Source organism: Felis catus, chromosome D1 (genome assembly GCF_018350175.1).
Source record: "Felis catus isolate Fca126 chromosome D1, F.catus_Fca126_mat1.0, whole genome shotgun sequence".
NCBI lineage: Eukaryota > Metazoa > Chordata > Mammalia > Carnivora > Felidae > Felis > Felis catus.
The window spans coordinates 74,190,102-74,204,540 of record NC_058377.1 but is presented as its reverse complement, the minus strand read 5'-3'; the positions used below and the strand labels follow the sequence as shown (position 1 = coordinate 74,204,540).

The 14,439-nt window shown below is 47.9% G+C and overlaps 1 protein-coding gene across 4 annotated transcripts; it reads left to right on the top strand.

The window, feature by feature from the left end:
• The first annotated feature begins 8,176 nt into the window (after window positions 1-8,176).
• On the top strand, window positions 8,177-11,383 carry SAA1 (serum amyloid A1). 4 transcript variants are annotated; one of them, XM_023249659.2, is made up of 4 exons: window positions 8,186-8,247; window positions 8,656-8,747; window positions 10,535-10,673; window positions 11,079-11,383. In XM_023249659.2, exons 2-4 carry the CDS (start codon window positions 8,660-8,662, stop codon window positions 11,239-11,241), a joined length of 390 nt encoding a protein of 129 aa, XP_023105427.2. In that variant the 5' UTR covers window positions 8,186-8,247; window positions 8,656-8,659; the 3' UTR covers window positions 11,242-11,383. The 4 variants fall into 4 exon arrangements, with proteins under 4 accessions (XP_044894000.1, XP_023105427.2, XP_044893999.1 ...); XM_045038064.1 differs by having other exon boundaries at window positions 8,186-8,290; XM_045038065.1 differs by lacking the exon at window positions 11,079-11,383 and having other exon boundaries at window positions 8,177-8,290; window positions 10,535-10,677.
• Window positions 11,384-14,439: the final 3,056 nt, after the last annotated feature.

The window sequence follows — 14,439 nt, the reverse complement described above, 5'->3', positions numbered from 1 at the left end:
GAGAGAGAGACAGAGTGTGAGTGGGGGAGGAGCAGAAAAAGAGGGACACACAGAATCTGAAGCAGGCTGCAGTCTCTGAGCCATCAGCACAGAGCCCAACCTGGGGCTCGAACCCACAAGCTGTGAGATCATGACTTGAGGCGAAGTCAGACACCCAGCTGACTGAGCCACCCAGGCACCCCTGCATTCTTTTTCTCTTAAGACAATATCTATGCTTCTCCAGGTCATCAAGTGCTCTTCCACAATATAAGTATATGGCAGACCAGAAAGCATACTAGATATGTCTGAATCCAGGGCTTGGCTCTTGACTTCAATGCCATGCTGCCTCCAAGTCCAGGAAGCTGGGATTTAGGATTTGTAATGGGAACTCAGTGTCACAATCTGTACTGGAAAAGTATTCTGGTGTTTTTTAATGGGAAATTCTGTTAAAGACAAGCATGGAGTAATGGAATGGGGCAAAGTCCAGATTTGTACTACCAGAAGCTGAGATTGCTGTGTCCAATGGCATTCTCCCAAATCAAATTACCCAAACTAGAATTACCATAAACCACCCTTAAAATTTTTAAGGGCTGTACAGTTTCCCAGAAAACAACATTTGCTAAGTTATGGAGGCAAGGAGCTAGAGTAGAGAGAGCACTGGCCCAAGGCATTGTGTGGTTCTGGTCCTTGAGTGACCCATTTATATTCTCTACAGCTTCTCCATCATAAAGGGGTTTGGAGGTGGTTTGTTTCTTAATGAGCAAAAGAGAGTCACTCCTGGGAGCTGTGGTGTGTGTGTTTAAAAGAATAAATCGGCTATGACTCCATAAAGGATGAATTTATAGATAAACAAAGCACCCCTGGCCTAGGGAGAAAACTTGGATCCTCTTTTCAGTAATTAGAGATCTCAAAAAGTAGAAAGACCTGTCCTATTATGCCTATCATCTCCAAGTTTGAAATCTGTGTGTCAGCTTAAAAAAACTAATTTTTTATTTATAAAATTTTCATATTGAACATGTAATGGGAGTATCCCTTATCTATCCTACTAACCACTCTTTCCCCCACCCTTCTCCTTTGTTCCTCCATTCTCTCTAGAACTCGTGTCAATAGTAGACTCATCACCTTTGGGAGGAGATCAGAATAGCATCCCCATTGTTTCTCTTTACAGTCCATTTGGGCTTTGGGGGGTAGTTTTACTGGCTCAAAAGCATCAGCCTTCCACTGTACACACCCCACACTCAGCCCAAAGCAATAAATAACCCCAACCTGCTGTCACTAACCCATGTGCTAAACCACTGTTTCCTTTACCCCTGTTCTTATGTCCCTGCTTTCACTTGACATAAACTAATTTTTTATGGGTCAGTCTCAACCCTGTCTATACTCTATCTGCTTATTCACCACTGCCTTCCAATGAGCCCTGGGTGAGAAGGCTCTGTGGTGAGTATTCCCCTTTATCTTTGCTTATTTCCTTCCCCTGTTACAAAAAGCTGAAACTCGCCTTTCCCACGTTGGTTCCATTTGATTGTCATCCTTTCCCATGGGGTAGACCTCCTGTAATTCCTGAACAAAAAAATGGGAAAGAGGGGTCTACATCCTCTTTGCCCCTCACTGCCATCCCTATATCCCTGTTAGAGTAAGCAGTTAGGTTTTAACAGGATGCTTGGAAGCCAGCAAAAGGGAAGTCATGGCCCACTAGCTGGGGGGTGGGGTTGGGGGAGTTAGAGACTTGTCCTGGCAGCACTCCAAATACAAAAACAGGAAGTAGGGGCGCCTGGGTGGCTCAGTCGGCTGAGCGTCCGCCTTCGGCTCAGGTCATGATCTCTCGGTTTGTGAGTTCGAGCCCGCCTTGGGCTCTTTGCTGACAGCTCAGAACCTGGAGCCTGCTTTGGATTCTGTGTCTCCCCATCTCTTGGCACCTCTCATGCTCATGCTCTGTCTCTCTCTGTCTCTCAATAATAAATCAATGTAAAAAAAAAAAGTAAAAAAAAAAAAAAACCACAGGAAGCCGGATCAAATCAGACAGGCCCAAGACAAAGATGGCCAGAGACTCTCACCAAGTAAGGGAGAAAAGATGCAAAATCCTGCTCCCCCCAAAATCCCCTACCCAACTAATAAATATTCCCCACCCCTAATTAACAACTATCAATATAAGATAGAAACCCAAACCCCAGGTGCATAGCTTTCCCTTGAGCATGCCTGTTCTCACATCTTGAGAGTGTGGTCTCGCTTTAATAAACTTTCCTTCTTACACCACTCAACTGTTGTGTCTAGTCTCTCTTTGAATTCTTTCTTGTGACAGGACCAAAAGCCTCTGGCCACATCCTAGGGTGGGCTGAAGAGGACTCAGGGCCCCGGGGTCTCCTTAAGTTCACCTGGCAACATCCCCAGTGCTCTTTGGAATGCCTTCTCCTAAGTCCCCATCAAATTCCTTACTACCCACTCTCCACCCTTACCAGTGTAATTTATTTTCAAACACAGGCATTCCTAAAGTCCACTCCAAACTTGCTATATCAGAATTTTCAAGATTCTGGCCCAAGAATTGGCATTCATAAAATGCCGACCAGATGCTCTTGATATAGACAATCTAGTTACTACTATTTAGGGACAAAGCATCTCTCAATTATATCTGTTGATAGATCTCTCCACTCTTCTCCCACCTTTGTGGAAAATTTTCACGTGTCACAGCCCTCCTGATATACTCACTGCCAACTCTCTTTGTGATGTTAATAAGATTGCTGAACCTTCCAACACCCTGAAATCTAAGTTCTTGCTCTTCTTAAAACCCCAAAATACAAATATCTTGGCAAAGAATATTCTAGATGAAAGGAATAGTTAGTCCAAGCCCCTGAGGTGAAATATGCTTAAGAGTTGGAAGAACAGGGAGGGGGCTAGTGTGGCTGGAGCAAAATGAATGAGAGGAGAAAAGTAGCAAATGAGGTGTGGGTAAGACAGAGTAGAGTCTTATAAGCTACTGTAAGGGCTTTTAGCTTCACTATGGGTAAAACTGAGATCTTCTGGGGGGTTTTGAACAGAGAGTGACATGGTTTGTCTGGTGTTTTAACAGTCTGGTTGCTCTATTGAGAAGATACCAGTTGGGGGCAAGTGTGGAAATGTGGAAACCAGTTAGGGATTCATTACAATAATCCAAATGATGGTGCATAATAACAGGATGGAAGTGGCAGAGGAGGTGATAAGTGTTTGCTCTCTGGATATATTCTTTGACAATGAATTCAATCACTCCAAGTAGGCTGGGATTTACTACTTATAAACAATGTCCATGTTCATCTCTAAATGACACATCATGGTTTCAAAGTTTTCCCATTCTTCTTAACCTCCAAACTCCATCATCACCCTACTTCTACCCATCCATGCAGTTGCTTCTCCTTCATTCACTCACTGATTCACTCAATCAATAAAAATTACTGAGAACTTATTATAGGTGGGGTGGTCTGCTACGTGTGAGAGGTTTAGCAGATTGTCAGTAAACCAGACAGGGTTCCTATCCCTGGGTTTTGTGCACTGTGGGGCCAAACTCCAAAATGCAAACAGGTAGAGACTGATGAATCCTGACAGAGGTGAAGGATGGGTGGTTCTGGTTTCTTTCAGCTCTCTGTCCTTCATCTCAAAATACATCTTCCTCATCCTCTCTCCTTTCTTTCTTCTATCAGAGAAAGACCTGCTCCTGCTACATTCTAGGTAACTCCATCCTCAGTGGTCCTGTGGGCCCTTGGACCTTGGAGTATATTTATGCCCTCACTCACTCTCTCTTTGTTAATTCTCTCCCTCTCCCCTATAACCCTCCCTCATCTTTAAATGAATCCTCCTTTGACTTTTGCATGTGTTAATTCATTTAAAAAATGTTTTGATGTTTATTTATTTTTTGAGAGAGAGAAAGAGACAGTGCACAAGTGGAGGAGAAGCAGAGAGAGAGGGAGACATAGAATCTGAAACGGGCTCCAGGCTCTGAGCTGTCAGAGCCAGACACAGGCCTTGAACTCACAAAGGGAAAGATCATGACCTGAGCTTAAGGCAGCCGCTTAACCGACTAAGCCACCCAGGTGCCCCCTGCATATGTTAATTCATTTGATAATTTAACAAGTATTTACTGAGCGGTGAGATCCAGTTTCCCACTGCTTCAAGTCTGCACTTTGGCAACTGAATGTGGTCGAGGAAAAATACAGAGCCACGGTGATTAGTTTCACTTCAAGTTCATGATCCTTATCCTCCAGCCTCCTTGCAATCCTACTACGCTTCCCAAGCCTGTTCACCTTGCCATTCTCCTAGATGACCACTTTTCACTCCTCTCCTAGAACTTCTACCATGTGTCCTCCATCCTCCTCTCAGTTGATGACTTTGCTTCCTATTCCACTGAAAAGTGGAAGCAATCTGAAATGAACTTCCATGGGCTCCCACCACGCATTTATTCCCAGGAAGCCTGCTGTCTCTCCTGTTATTGGGTGGTGACCTGCCACCCTTAGGTTTAAATCACGCAGACAACGATGACACATGTTGCTAGTTGAGTGACCAAGACATAAACACTAATATCCATTCAAAACTTTAACTGCAGGGGCGCCTAGGTGGCTCAGTTGGTTAAGCATCCAACTTTGGCTCAGGTCATCATCTCACGGTTCGTGAGTTCAAGCTCCGCGTTGGGCTCTGTTTCCGATTCTGTGTCTCCCTCTCTCTCTGCCCCTCCCCTGATTGTGCTTTCTCTCTCAACAATAAATAAGTAAACATTAAAATAAGTTTGTTAATAAAAAAATAAAATAAAAATAAATTAAAAAAAACTTTAACCGCAAACCCAGTCTCACACTATCAGGACTTGGGTGATAGAAAACAAAGGAACACAGACATCCATTTTACCTGCGTGTTTCAATAATTGCATCATCTATAGCTTTAGAACAGTGTTCCCAGCCATCTGGATATAGAATATGCAGTGCCAAGCAGAAAAGACTATCACTCAGCCCCTCGAATTTGGACATAGACAAATCTTAGATGTGTAGTTTTTCATTTACTCTGCCACCCAAATTCCGGTATATTTTATGAAGCAAAAATTATTTGCATTCATGATCTCTGACATTTTTTATTTTATTAAATTTACAGTACATATTTGTCGCAGTATAGAAAGGAAACAGAATTCGTGTCCAACTTTCTAGAGTATTATTGTATTGCAGACAAAACACCCACAAATGGGCTCATTAGTTATTAAATAATTAGGTAATTGGTGTTTTAATTGTTTTATATTGTATAGCTATCCTTCACAGATTATTGAGTAGGTATTTGAATGGTTCAGATAATATTTGTGAAAATTGGCTAAGAAGGGATTCTTATTTTTTTCTCTTGTAAAATAAAATAATTGGCATTCAAAAATTTGCTGTCTTTAACCCTCCCCCCCCCAAAAATTGCTATAGGGATATTTTAGAGTTAAGGAAACAGAAGTTTGGCTTGACATATCTTAAACCATCAAGGCTGCTTTTGAAGTTCACGACAGGCCTCTTCTGCTTTAATCCATCCCGACCTGGTGCTGACCTTAGCATTACCAATAAGACAGTGCTGTGGACACAGTGCTGATTGCGTGCCCTTGAGAACGTGGTGAACATTCCCCAAACCCACTCGACTTTCTGTTAGAAAGCGGCAGCACCAACTACACAAAGTGACACAGCACAAGAAGGGCAAGGATCGAGTGGTGTTATGACCCTAAGCAGCGTGGCTGTGGAGGGCAGATGACGCAGATTTTCCTGAACAAGGGAAAATCAACCAGGAAGATGGTGCTGAGGTTGGAATGCACTGAGCACAACTGCAGATAAAAAGTAATTAAAAAAACAATTGCTACCCAACACGCTGTCGGGAATGGGTCAGAATTAGATAATGTGGGATGTCACTGTGTTTATACTTACAGATCGATCGCTGCAATGTAAACACATGAGGCTAGACACATTCCAGCACATGGAACAGCACTGGAGTGTATGAAAGCTCAGCAAGTACTCGTGAAGCACGAATAAAACAAAGAATGAGTGCCTGTTATTCACCAGAGTGTGATAAACACTGCATATACAAAGGTGACAAAAGAGACATAGTTTCTGTTTTTTGTTTTTGTGGTTTTTTAAAAAAATGTTTTATTTATTTTTGAGAGAGACAGAGACAGAATGCAAGTGGGTTAGGGGCAGAGAGAGAGGGAGACACAGAATTCAAAGCAGCCTCCAGATTCCAAGCTGTCAGCACAGAGCCCGACATGAGGATCAAACCCACGAGCTGTGACATCATGACCAGAGCTGAAGTTGGACACTCAACCGACTGAGCCACCCAGGTGCCCCATTTTTTTTTTTTTTTTTTGAGAGAGAGCATGCACTCGGTGCAGGAAAAGGGCAGAGGGAGAGAGAGAGAGAATTTTAAGCAGGCTTCACACTGAGCATGGAGCCTGATGGGGGGCTTGATCCTATAACCCTGGGATGATGACCTCAGCTGAAACCAAGAGTTTACCCAGGTGCCCCTAGTTTCTGTTGTTAACTTTAATTTAAATCGGTCTTTTGGGGCACCTGGGTAGCTCAATCGGTTAAGCAACTGACTGGCTCAGGTCATGATATCGAGGTTTGTGAGTTTGAGCCCGTCATTGGGCTCTGTGCGGACAGCTCAGAACCTGGAGACCACTTGGGATTCTGTGCCTCCCTCTCTCTCTGCCCCTCCCCCCTTCATGCTCTGTCTCTCAAAAATAAACATTAAAAAAAATGGTCCTTGGAAGTTTTTTGAAATGGTCTTATAATGTAAATGGACTTCAGAGATTGTATTTCCTGTACTCTGGACCGCCCCAAAAAGAAGTCAGCTTGGTTGCCTGGACCCATGATTTGTCACCCTGTCAATAATGTTATAATGGATGTAATTGATATCCTTTGTTCCCAAATGGTTCTGGAACCTACAAGATATCTTTGTAAAGCTGAAAGAAAACTTAGCATATCACTCTTCTCCCATATGCTAGATTTCCTATTCAAACCAAGAGTTTGAGAATTTGAGATTATGTATTTCATTTATAAAGCAATAACAACAAGATATAATAATTGACTAAAGAGGCAGGGCATTGAGAGTCAAAAAGAATAGTTCTTACTGGCTTGTCCAAAAAAATTCAGGAGAGGGAAGGAGTAATAATAAGCTTCATTATGTTTCAGGCAGAGAATCAGCTTTTTGTTCAGTCTTTAGAGAGCTTGGAACAATGTCAATTGTCTATGCTGAACTACAGTCTCAGGCGTTCTCTTTCTAGAATCGTTACAGTTAGGAGGCACAAGGGATATCATCTTTGAAGAGTAGGAGGCTCTGTTCATTTATACACAGGCCTCATCTTGCTGGACAGACCCTGCTGATATTTCTAACAGTGAGAAGAGGGCAGACAGTGACCCCCCTGCACCCTACAAAATACAGCAAGCAGACAGTTTTCCCTCAACATTCCCCGCACTGGGAGCCTGGTACTTATCCAATTGGACTGCCATTTTCCCATAACAGATGGCCTCTTATAGGTTTCTAAGAGTTTACATTTTAGTTCCTTGCACCAAACACTCATTTCCACTCTGATGTAATTCCAGGATTGAGTGAGGGGAGACAGAATCCCTCCAACTAGATACACCCAACCTGGGACCCGGCTGAGGTAATACACTTCCTCATGGGCTCAACCGGCTGAACGGGGCTTTTCAATGCCTCGGTGCTGAGAGCTTAGCATGGGCACACAGACTGGTGGAAGGATCTTCCCGAGACACTGGTTGGGAAAAGCCATCAGCTGGGAACTCAAGAGCTTACACATGAACTCAAGGGGTGTCACATCTGGCACATGGACCATCTGGCCCGGCAGGGACCATCCTGAGGAAATGATCAGTAAAGCAAGGCCCTGCCTGGAGGAGCCGTCCCCAACCACACACCTGCCAGCAGCCCCCAGCCCCCAGCGCCCAGCCCCCAGCCCGGTGCTCCAATCCTTCCTCTCCACAGCCCCTCCGACTCGGACAGCAGAGCCCTCCTCCTGACCCCAGCTTCCAGGCAGAACCGGCCAAGCTGGCTTCCTCACAGTTGCACAACTGGAAGTTGACCTGTGGATGAAGAAAACCACGGGTGTCCGGTAAGTTTTCCTTTGCAGGTCTCTCGGGGCCATGACCTGGAGGGACCTTTCTGGGCACCAGGTCTGGCTTTTCTTGCGTCCCCATGGGGCGCCCAACGGGGAGGGCACAGTATAAATCCCGGCCACCTCTCCCAGCAGGCAGGGACCGGCAGCTCTTCTCCACTGGGACTCAGGTGAGGGGCGACTCCAAGGACTGATTTGTGGAAAAGAACTATTATTCCTTTCAAAATAATCATTCTGTTCTGTATTTGTCCTGTATGAGGTCTGAGCTGGGAGGATGACACACAGTAAATGCTTGTTGATTGATGACAGGCCGCTCCAGGCAGGGACAATCTGGTCCCAACTGCCCTCTTCCTCCATCAATGCCGCCTTGGGGACTCTCAGCCAGCCGGGCAGTCAGGGCTCACGGGGCCAGAATTAGGGCTGCGGCTCTGAGTGGGGACCTGCTGCAGGGTTCCCACGCGGGCTCCTAAGAGTCTCCTGAAAACCACTGGAATTTGCAGCAGTGGCTCTGTGACATGCAACTCCCAAAGGGGGTGCACGGGCCCTGTCCTTGCCCCCTGACCTCTCCTTCCTTTCAGCACCATGAAGCTTTTCACGGGCCTCGTCTTCTGCTCCTTGGTCCTGGGTGTCAGCAGCGAATGGTATTCGTTCCTTGGTGAAGCTGCTCAAGGTAAGCACTGGAGGGGGGGTGGCATCCGTGGGACACTGGGACTCACCCCGAGCACACGCAAGGGGGGGACCTACTGCCTTACGTGTGTTGTCCTAAGTGCTAGAAGGTGCCCGTGTCTGGGGAGCTTTTGATCAAGCGGATTGAAAACCAGAGGATTTGTGTCCGTCAGTTACTAGAGAAGGAGCAATCATCATTCCGAGCTGAAGCTTCAGTTTGGATAGTAGAAACAGAGTAAGTCTTGCAATGGCAGAGAATTTTCCGCAGACACATTGCACAAAGTATGATTAAAACTGTTCGTCTTTTCTTCTTCTTTGCCTCTCCCTTCGTTCATCCCTTCCTCCTTTTCTTCCTTCCTCCCTTCCATCCTTCCTTCCATTTCCTACCTGGATCGATTCAGAGACACCTTCAGCTCAGCTCTCACTGATGCTTCCTATCCTCAGTCCACACTGCCCCTGTTCCCTACCCCTTCCTAGCATTTTACTTGACCAAAATAAAAAATAAATAAAAATGAGGAACTAATACCATCTACCAAGCTTGCACTAGGCAATTTAGGGTGACCAACTATCTTGGTTTGTTTGGGCCTGAGGAGTTTTCTATGACACTCTCAGGGCTCACTGGGATAGTTCTAGGCGAACGGGGACACTTCTGGTCGAGCTGGGACACGTGGTCACTTACTATGACTTCAGAACACCTCGGGGAGGCAGACATCATCCTCCACTTGAAGGGGGCAAAACGGGTTTAGAGCAGCCGAGTCCATCGTCCAGGGACTAACTGCCAGTCAGCAGGTGGCCAAGAGGAGGTTGGAACCCAGCTGCGCGTGAGGCCCGAGTCCTTGCCAGGCAGCTTCCTAAAGCTGGGTGGCTATTGATCTCAGCTACGGGTCAGAATCACTCGGACAGCATGAAAGCTAGTGATGCCTGAGATCCACCCCCAGAGTCTGAGGTACTTGGGCCGGGTGTGACCTGGTCCCCGGGACTTTCAGAGGCTCCCAGGTCATTAGAAGCTGCAGCCAAGTAGGGCTGATGGGCCACGGCTCGACCCCTTGCTTCCTCAAGCTGCCGATATCATCGGTACAGCCTGTTTAGAAGGTTTTCAGGATGCCGTTTATGCCCCTAACACCCAGAGGGACTCGGGGCCCAGTTATGCGCCCTCATTCTGCAAGTATACATCTCCTGGGCCTCAGGGAAGAAGTGCTGTATGCCTGGGCCTTTCCCAGAAGGTGCCTTCTTGTCACCTCCTCACTCACCACGTCCCCTGGACCTTGTCACACGCGGCTTCATTTGACAGCAGTGCTGCCCGACCGAGGGCACTTTTGGGCCCTGGGGACAGTTGGCAATGTCTGGAAACACTTCTGCTTGTGACCCTCAGGGAATACGTTGCCCACCTCTAGTGCGGAGAGGTCAGGGATGCTGCTATACATCCTACAATATCAGAACGGCCCTGAGCAACAAAGAATTGCCCCAAATTTCAGGGGCGCTCAAGGTGACAAGTCCTGTTCTGTGATACCTCCTTTCTCTCATTTAAACAGCTCAGGCAGAGCCCTAAGTGAGAGGCAGACATAGACCCGCAGGGACAACAGAGCTGTGCCCCACCCACACGACTCCCACTAGAGAAAGCTGGAGAAACCACCTAGGATGCAGACTTGTTCTTCTCAGCCTGTGCACTCCAAGGGGACCAGGCAGAAATCTGGAGTCGGTGGCAGATTTGCCGTCCCTGATTCTTCTCTGAGGTGTGCCAGAGGCTTTGTGTTCACGTGATATCCCTTTTGCCGTGACCTTTTCTTTCAGGGGCTTGGGACATGTGGAGAGCCTACTCTGACATGAGAGAAGCCAATTACATAGGTGCAGACAAATACTTCCACGCCCGGGGGAACTATGATGCCGCACGGAGGGGACCTGGGGGCGTTTGGGCGGCCAAAGTGATCAGGTAACACGGGCTCCCGGGGATGCAGGGCTGGGTGAGCTGAGCCTGGCTGCCTTGGACAGTCAGGAGGGGCCAAGCCCTGGAGAAGTCTCCTGTAGACACTGTGGCTCCTCCTTCTCTTGCGCACCCTCCCCTCTGCGCCCAGTGTTGGCGTGAGTGGCTGATGGGGTCAGAGCGAGGCCAGAAGGAATGGGTGATTCCCGACCCTCCCCCTATGGGTGCTGTTCACCCAGTAAGGGATCAGCCTGGGCTGAGATGCTCTGTTTCTGGGCCAGGGGGTCAGTGTTTTAGCCCCTCTTTCCTTGGCTCCTGTCAGCAGCTCTCCCTTGCAAAGAAGAGAGATGGGGGTTACGGGCAATTGCTCCTCAGCCCCCTAATTAATCTCCTACCTGCCTTGCTGCATTCCAGCGACGCCAGAGAGAATTCTCAGAGGGTCACAGACTTTTTCAGGCACGGAAACAGCGGCCACGGAGCAGAGGACTCAAAGGCTGACCAGGAAGCCAATGAATGGGGCCGGAGTGGCAAAGACCCCAACCACTATCGACCTGAGGGCCTGCCTGACAAGTACTGAGCTTCCTCTTTGCTCTGCACTCAGGAGAGGGGCTGAGAGCCCCCTGAGGGCAGGGACACGGAGTCATTGAGTTCTCTGTCCACAGAGGCTGATGGAGGGCACCTGACAGGTGTCTAATAAATGCTTAAGAGATTGTTGGAAAGTGTGTGTTATTCTTCGATGTAAGGACTGTTCGTTCATTCTCAGGGGTGATGGAGAGACACCCACGTGCAGGCCGCGCCTGTGCCCGTGTGGTTGGTGTGGAGAGGACCATGTCAGTGTCACACAGGGCAGACGCCCTGCACCCACCCTTCCCGGATCTGACCTGCTGCCCCGTCCAGGCCCTTCTGCTTACCCTGGTGCTCTCTCCAGGTCCCTCCGTGTCCACACCCCTCTCTCCTGCCAATCGTGTCCTGTCTCCTTCTCTGTCCTCAGCTTCCAGTTCCCTTTGATTTGTTCCTCAGTGGTACCTGTCCCTGGGGGCAGGAGACACAGCCATGGGAGGATGCGACTATGGAATCCTTCTCTGGCCACGGCCACCTTGATCTTGTGTTGCTGCTGCTGTTGTTGTTTTTTACATTTCCTTAAGTTTATTTATTTTTGAGAGAGAGAGAGCGAGCAGGAGGAGAGGCAGAGAGAGAGAGAGAGAGACGAAATGAAGCAGGCTCTAGGCTCTGAGCTGTTGCGCAGAGCCCTATGCAGGGCTCCCACTGACAAACCGAGAGATCAGGAGGTGAGCAAAGTCAGACGCTTAAGAGACTGAGCCACCCAGATGCCCTTTTCCTGACCACTTTATAACGCGTCCTTCCCATGTGACACTGTATCACATGTCTACACTGCAGTTCCTCGGTTGTAACCTGCCATTAGGAGCTTCCATAGCAACTGATCAGGGTCAAGTCCACCCACTGGGTGCTGGAAGCTCCATTTTCCTGGTTGTCCATCCTTCCACTCCAATTCCTGCTCCCTGAGAGGAGGAGGAGAGAGAGCAAGAGAGATGAAATCAAAGCGGGCTCTAGGCTCCAAGCTGTTGGCACAGAGCCCTAAGCAGCACTCCCACTCACACACCGTGAGATCGGGAGGTGAGCAAAAGTCAGACGCTTAACTGACTGAGCCACCCGGGCGCCCTTGTGTTGGTTTCTCAGCAGCGCCTTCAAATCTGATTAAAACCAGTTCTGTCCATGCCATGTAAGACTTGTGTCCAAAGCAGTTTTTCTCTGCGTCACCTCACTGCCTCACTCAAGCCTAAATGGAGGCATCAATCCACCTCACTTGTGATTCTTCCCTCACAGCTCCTGCACCTTAACCAGTCGAATTGGGGAAATTCTAGTGAAGAGCCAGCAGAACGGGAAGACCCCTCTTATCAGTTGAGCGGAATCGGGAGACAGAAACCAGTTAGTAACTGGAGTTGGGAAATTATAATGTAAGGAATTCTTAACTGGTACACGCTTCAGTTCTAAGTGGCACAGAACACACAAAGCGGAGATGTAGATTTGTTGGAAATCCTGCAGCCCGTTGGACGGCTGATAGAGACTGCTGGGTGTCCCAAGCCAAAGCTGACAAGCAAGGACTCTCCCACTGAGGTGCCAAGGGTACTTGGCAGGAAACCGCGTGGACATGCAGTTGAACTGGGACACAGCGGGGGATGTCGCAAACTCATAGGAGGCAGCCCCCATGGGGGCAGGAGGGACAATGCTGCTGATGGCCCAAGGCCAGCCCTGAAGGGCCAGTGCCATGGATTCAATTGCATCCCCCACGCATCAAATTCCTATGTGGAAGCCTTTACTCCCAATGTGGCTATAAGGAAGTAACTAAGGATAAATAAGTCAGAAGTGTGGAACCTGGTCAGATAGGATTAATATATTTGTAATATCAGATACCAGAGATCTTGCTCCCTCTTTTCTGCCCTGTGAGGACACAGCTACAAGGTGTCCGTCCATCTGCCATCCAAGAAGAGAGCGCCCACCAAGCACCAAATTAGTTTGCACCTTGATCTTGGACTTCCCAGCTCCCACAAATATGAGAACTACATTTCTGTGGTTTAAGTCACTCAGTCTGTGGTGTATGGTTAGGCAGCCCCCAACACAAGCAAAGTGTTATAGAACACCCTGGAAATCCGGGGAGGCATCCCGGAACTTTTCCAGAAACTTCAGTGGGATAGCAACAAAACTGCCTGCGGTGAGTGTCACTGGGTGCCCCGCACTTGAGAAGAGCAGCCCAGGAACTAGAAGGAGGCAAAGCTCAGGCCTGGGAGAGTCTTTCTTTCCCGTTCGTCCCTCCCGCGCCCTCTACTGACAAAGATTGGCATCGTGCTTGGCTGGCACAGGAGAACTATAACAGGGACCAGCTCCAGTATCACAAACAGGGCAAAGGAAGGCGGATATGAAGCTCGAATACATAAATTGATAACTGGAATGTGACTCGTCTTTGAAAAGGGAACTGATGAGAACTCCTAATGGATGAGGGTCAATGACAAATCTCATTCATTGTTAAATAAAAGTGTGGCTAGGAAGCGGTTAGTCCCAAGAGACTTCTGGTGCCCCTCAGAAAGCACTAGGGGCAGTGCAGGTGGAGGAGGTGTGGGAGGCTTGAGGCTTAGTGCGACACGAGTGAGTCTACGTCAAAATGAGGCAGGAGCAGGAGAAAGAGGTGAAGGCCACAGTATGGCCACTGGCTAGTGACAGCAGGCTCCACATGCTGGGGAGATGGGTGTGCAGTGTGTCCAGCCTGAAAGGACCTAATGAGATGTATGGGCTGTTATCACCCCTGTTTTGCCTTTATTTACTCCTTCCTCAATGCTGGTCCTTTCTTCCTGCGGATCTCAGTGTTTCTTTTACTTCTCTCTAAAGAGCTTCTAACATTTTTTCAAGGCAGGTGTATGCCAACAACCCCCCTCACCTTTCTTTTGAAAATTTTTAAATGTTTTTGTGTTTTTGAGAGAGAGAGAGAGAGAGAGAGAGAGAGCAAGGGAGAATGAATGGGGGAGGGGCAGAGGGAGAGAGGGACCCAGGATCCAAAGAGGGCTCCTTGCTGACAGCAGATCTCAAACCCGCAAGCCACAAGACCACGACCCAACCCGAAGTCACACGCTTCACCAGCTGAGCCACTCAAGCACCCTGTACCTCACCTTTTTTTTTTTTTGAGAAAGTCTTTATTTCTCATTCATTTTGTAGGATAATTACACAGCATATAGAAGGTATGTTGGTGGTTTTTTTATTCCCT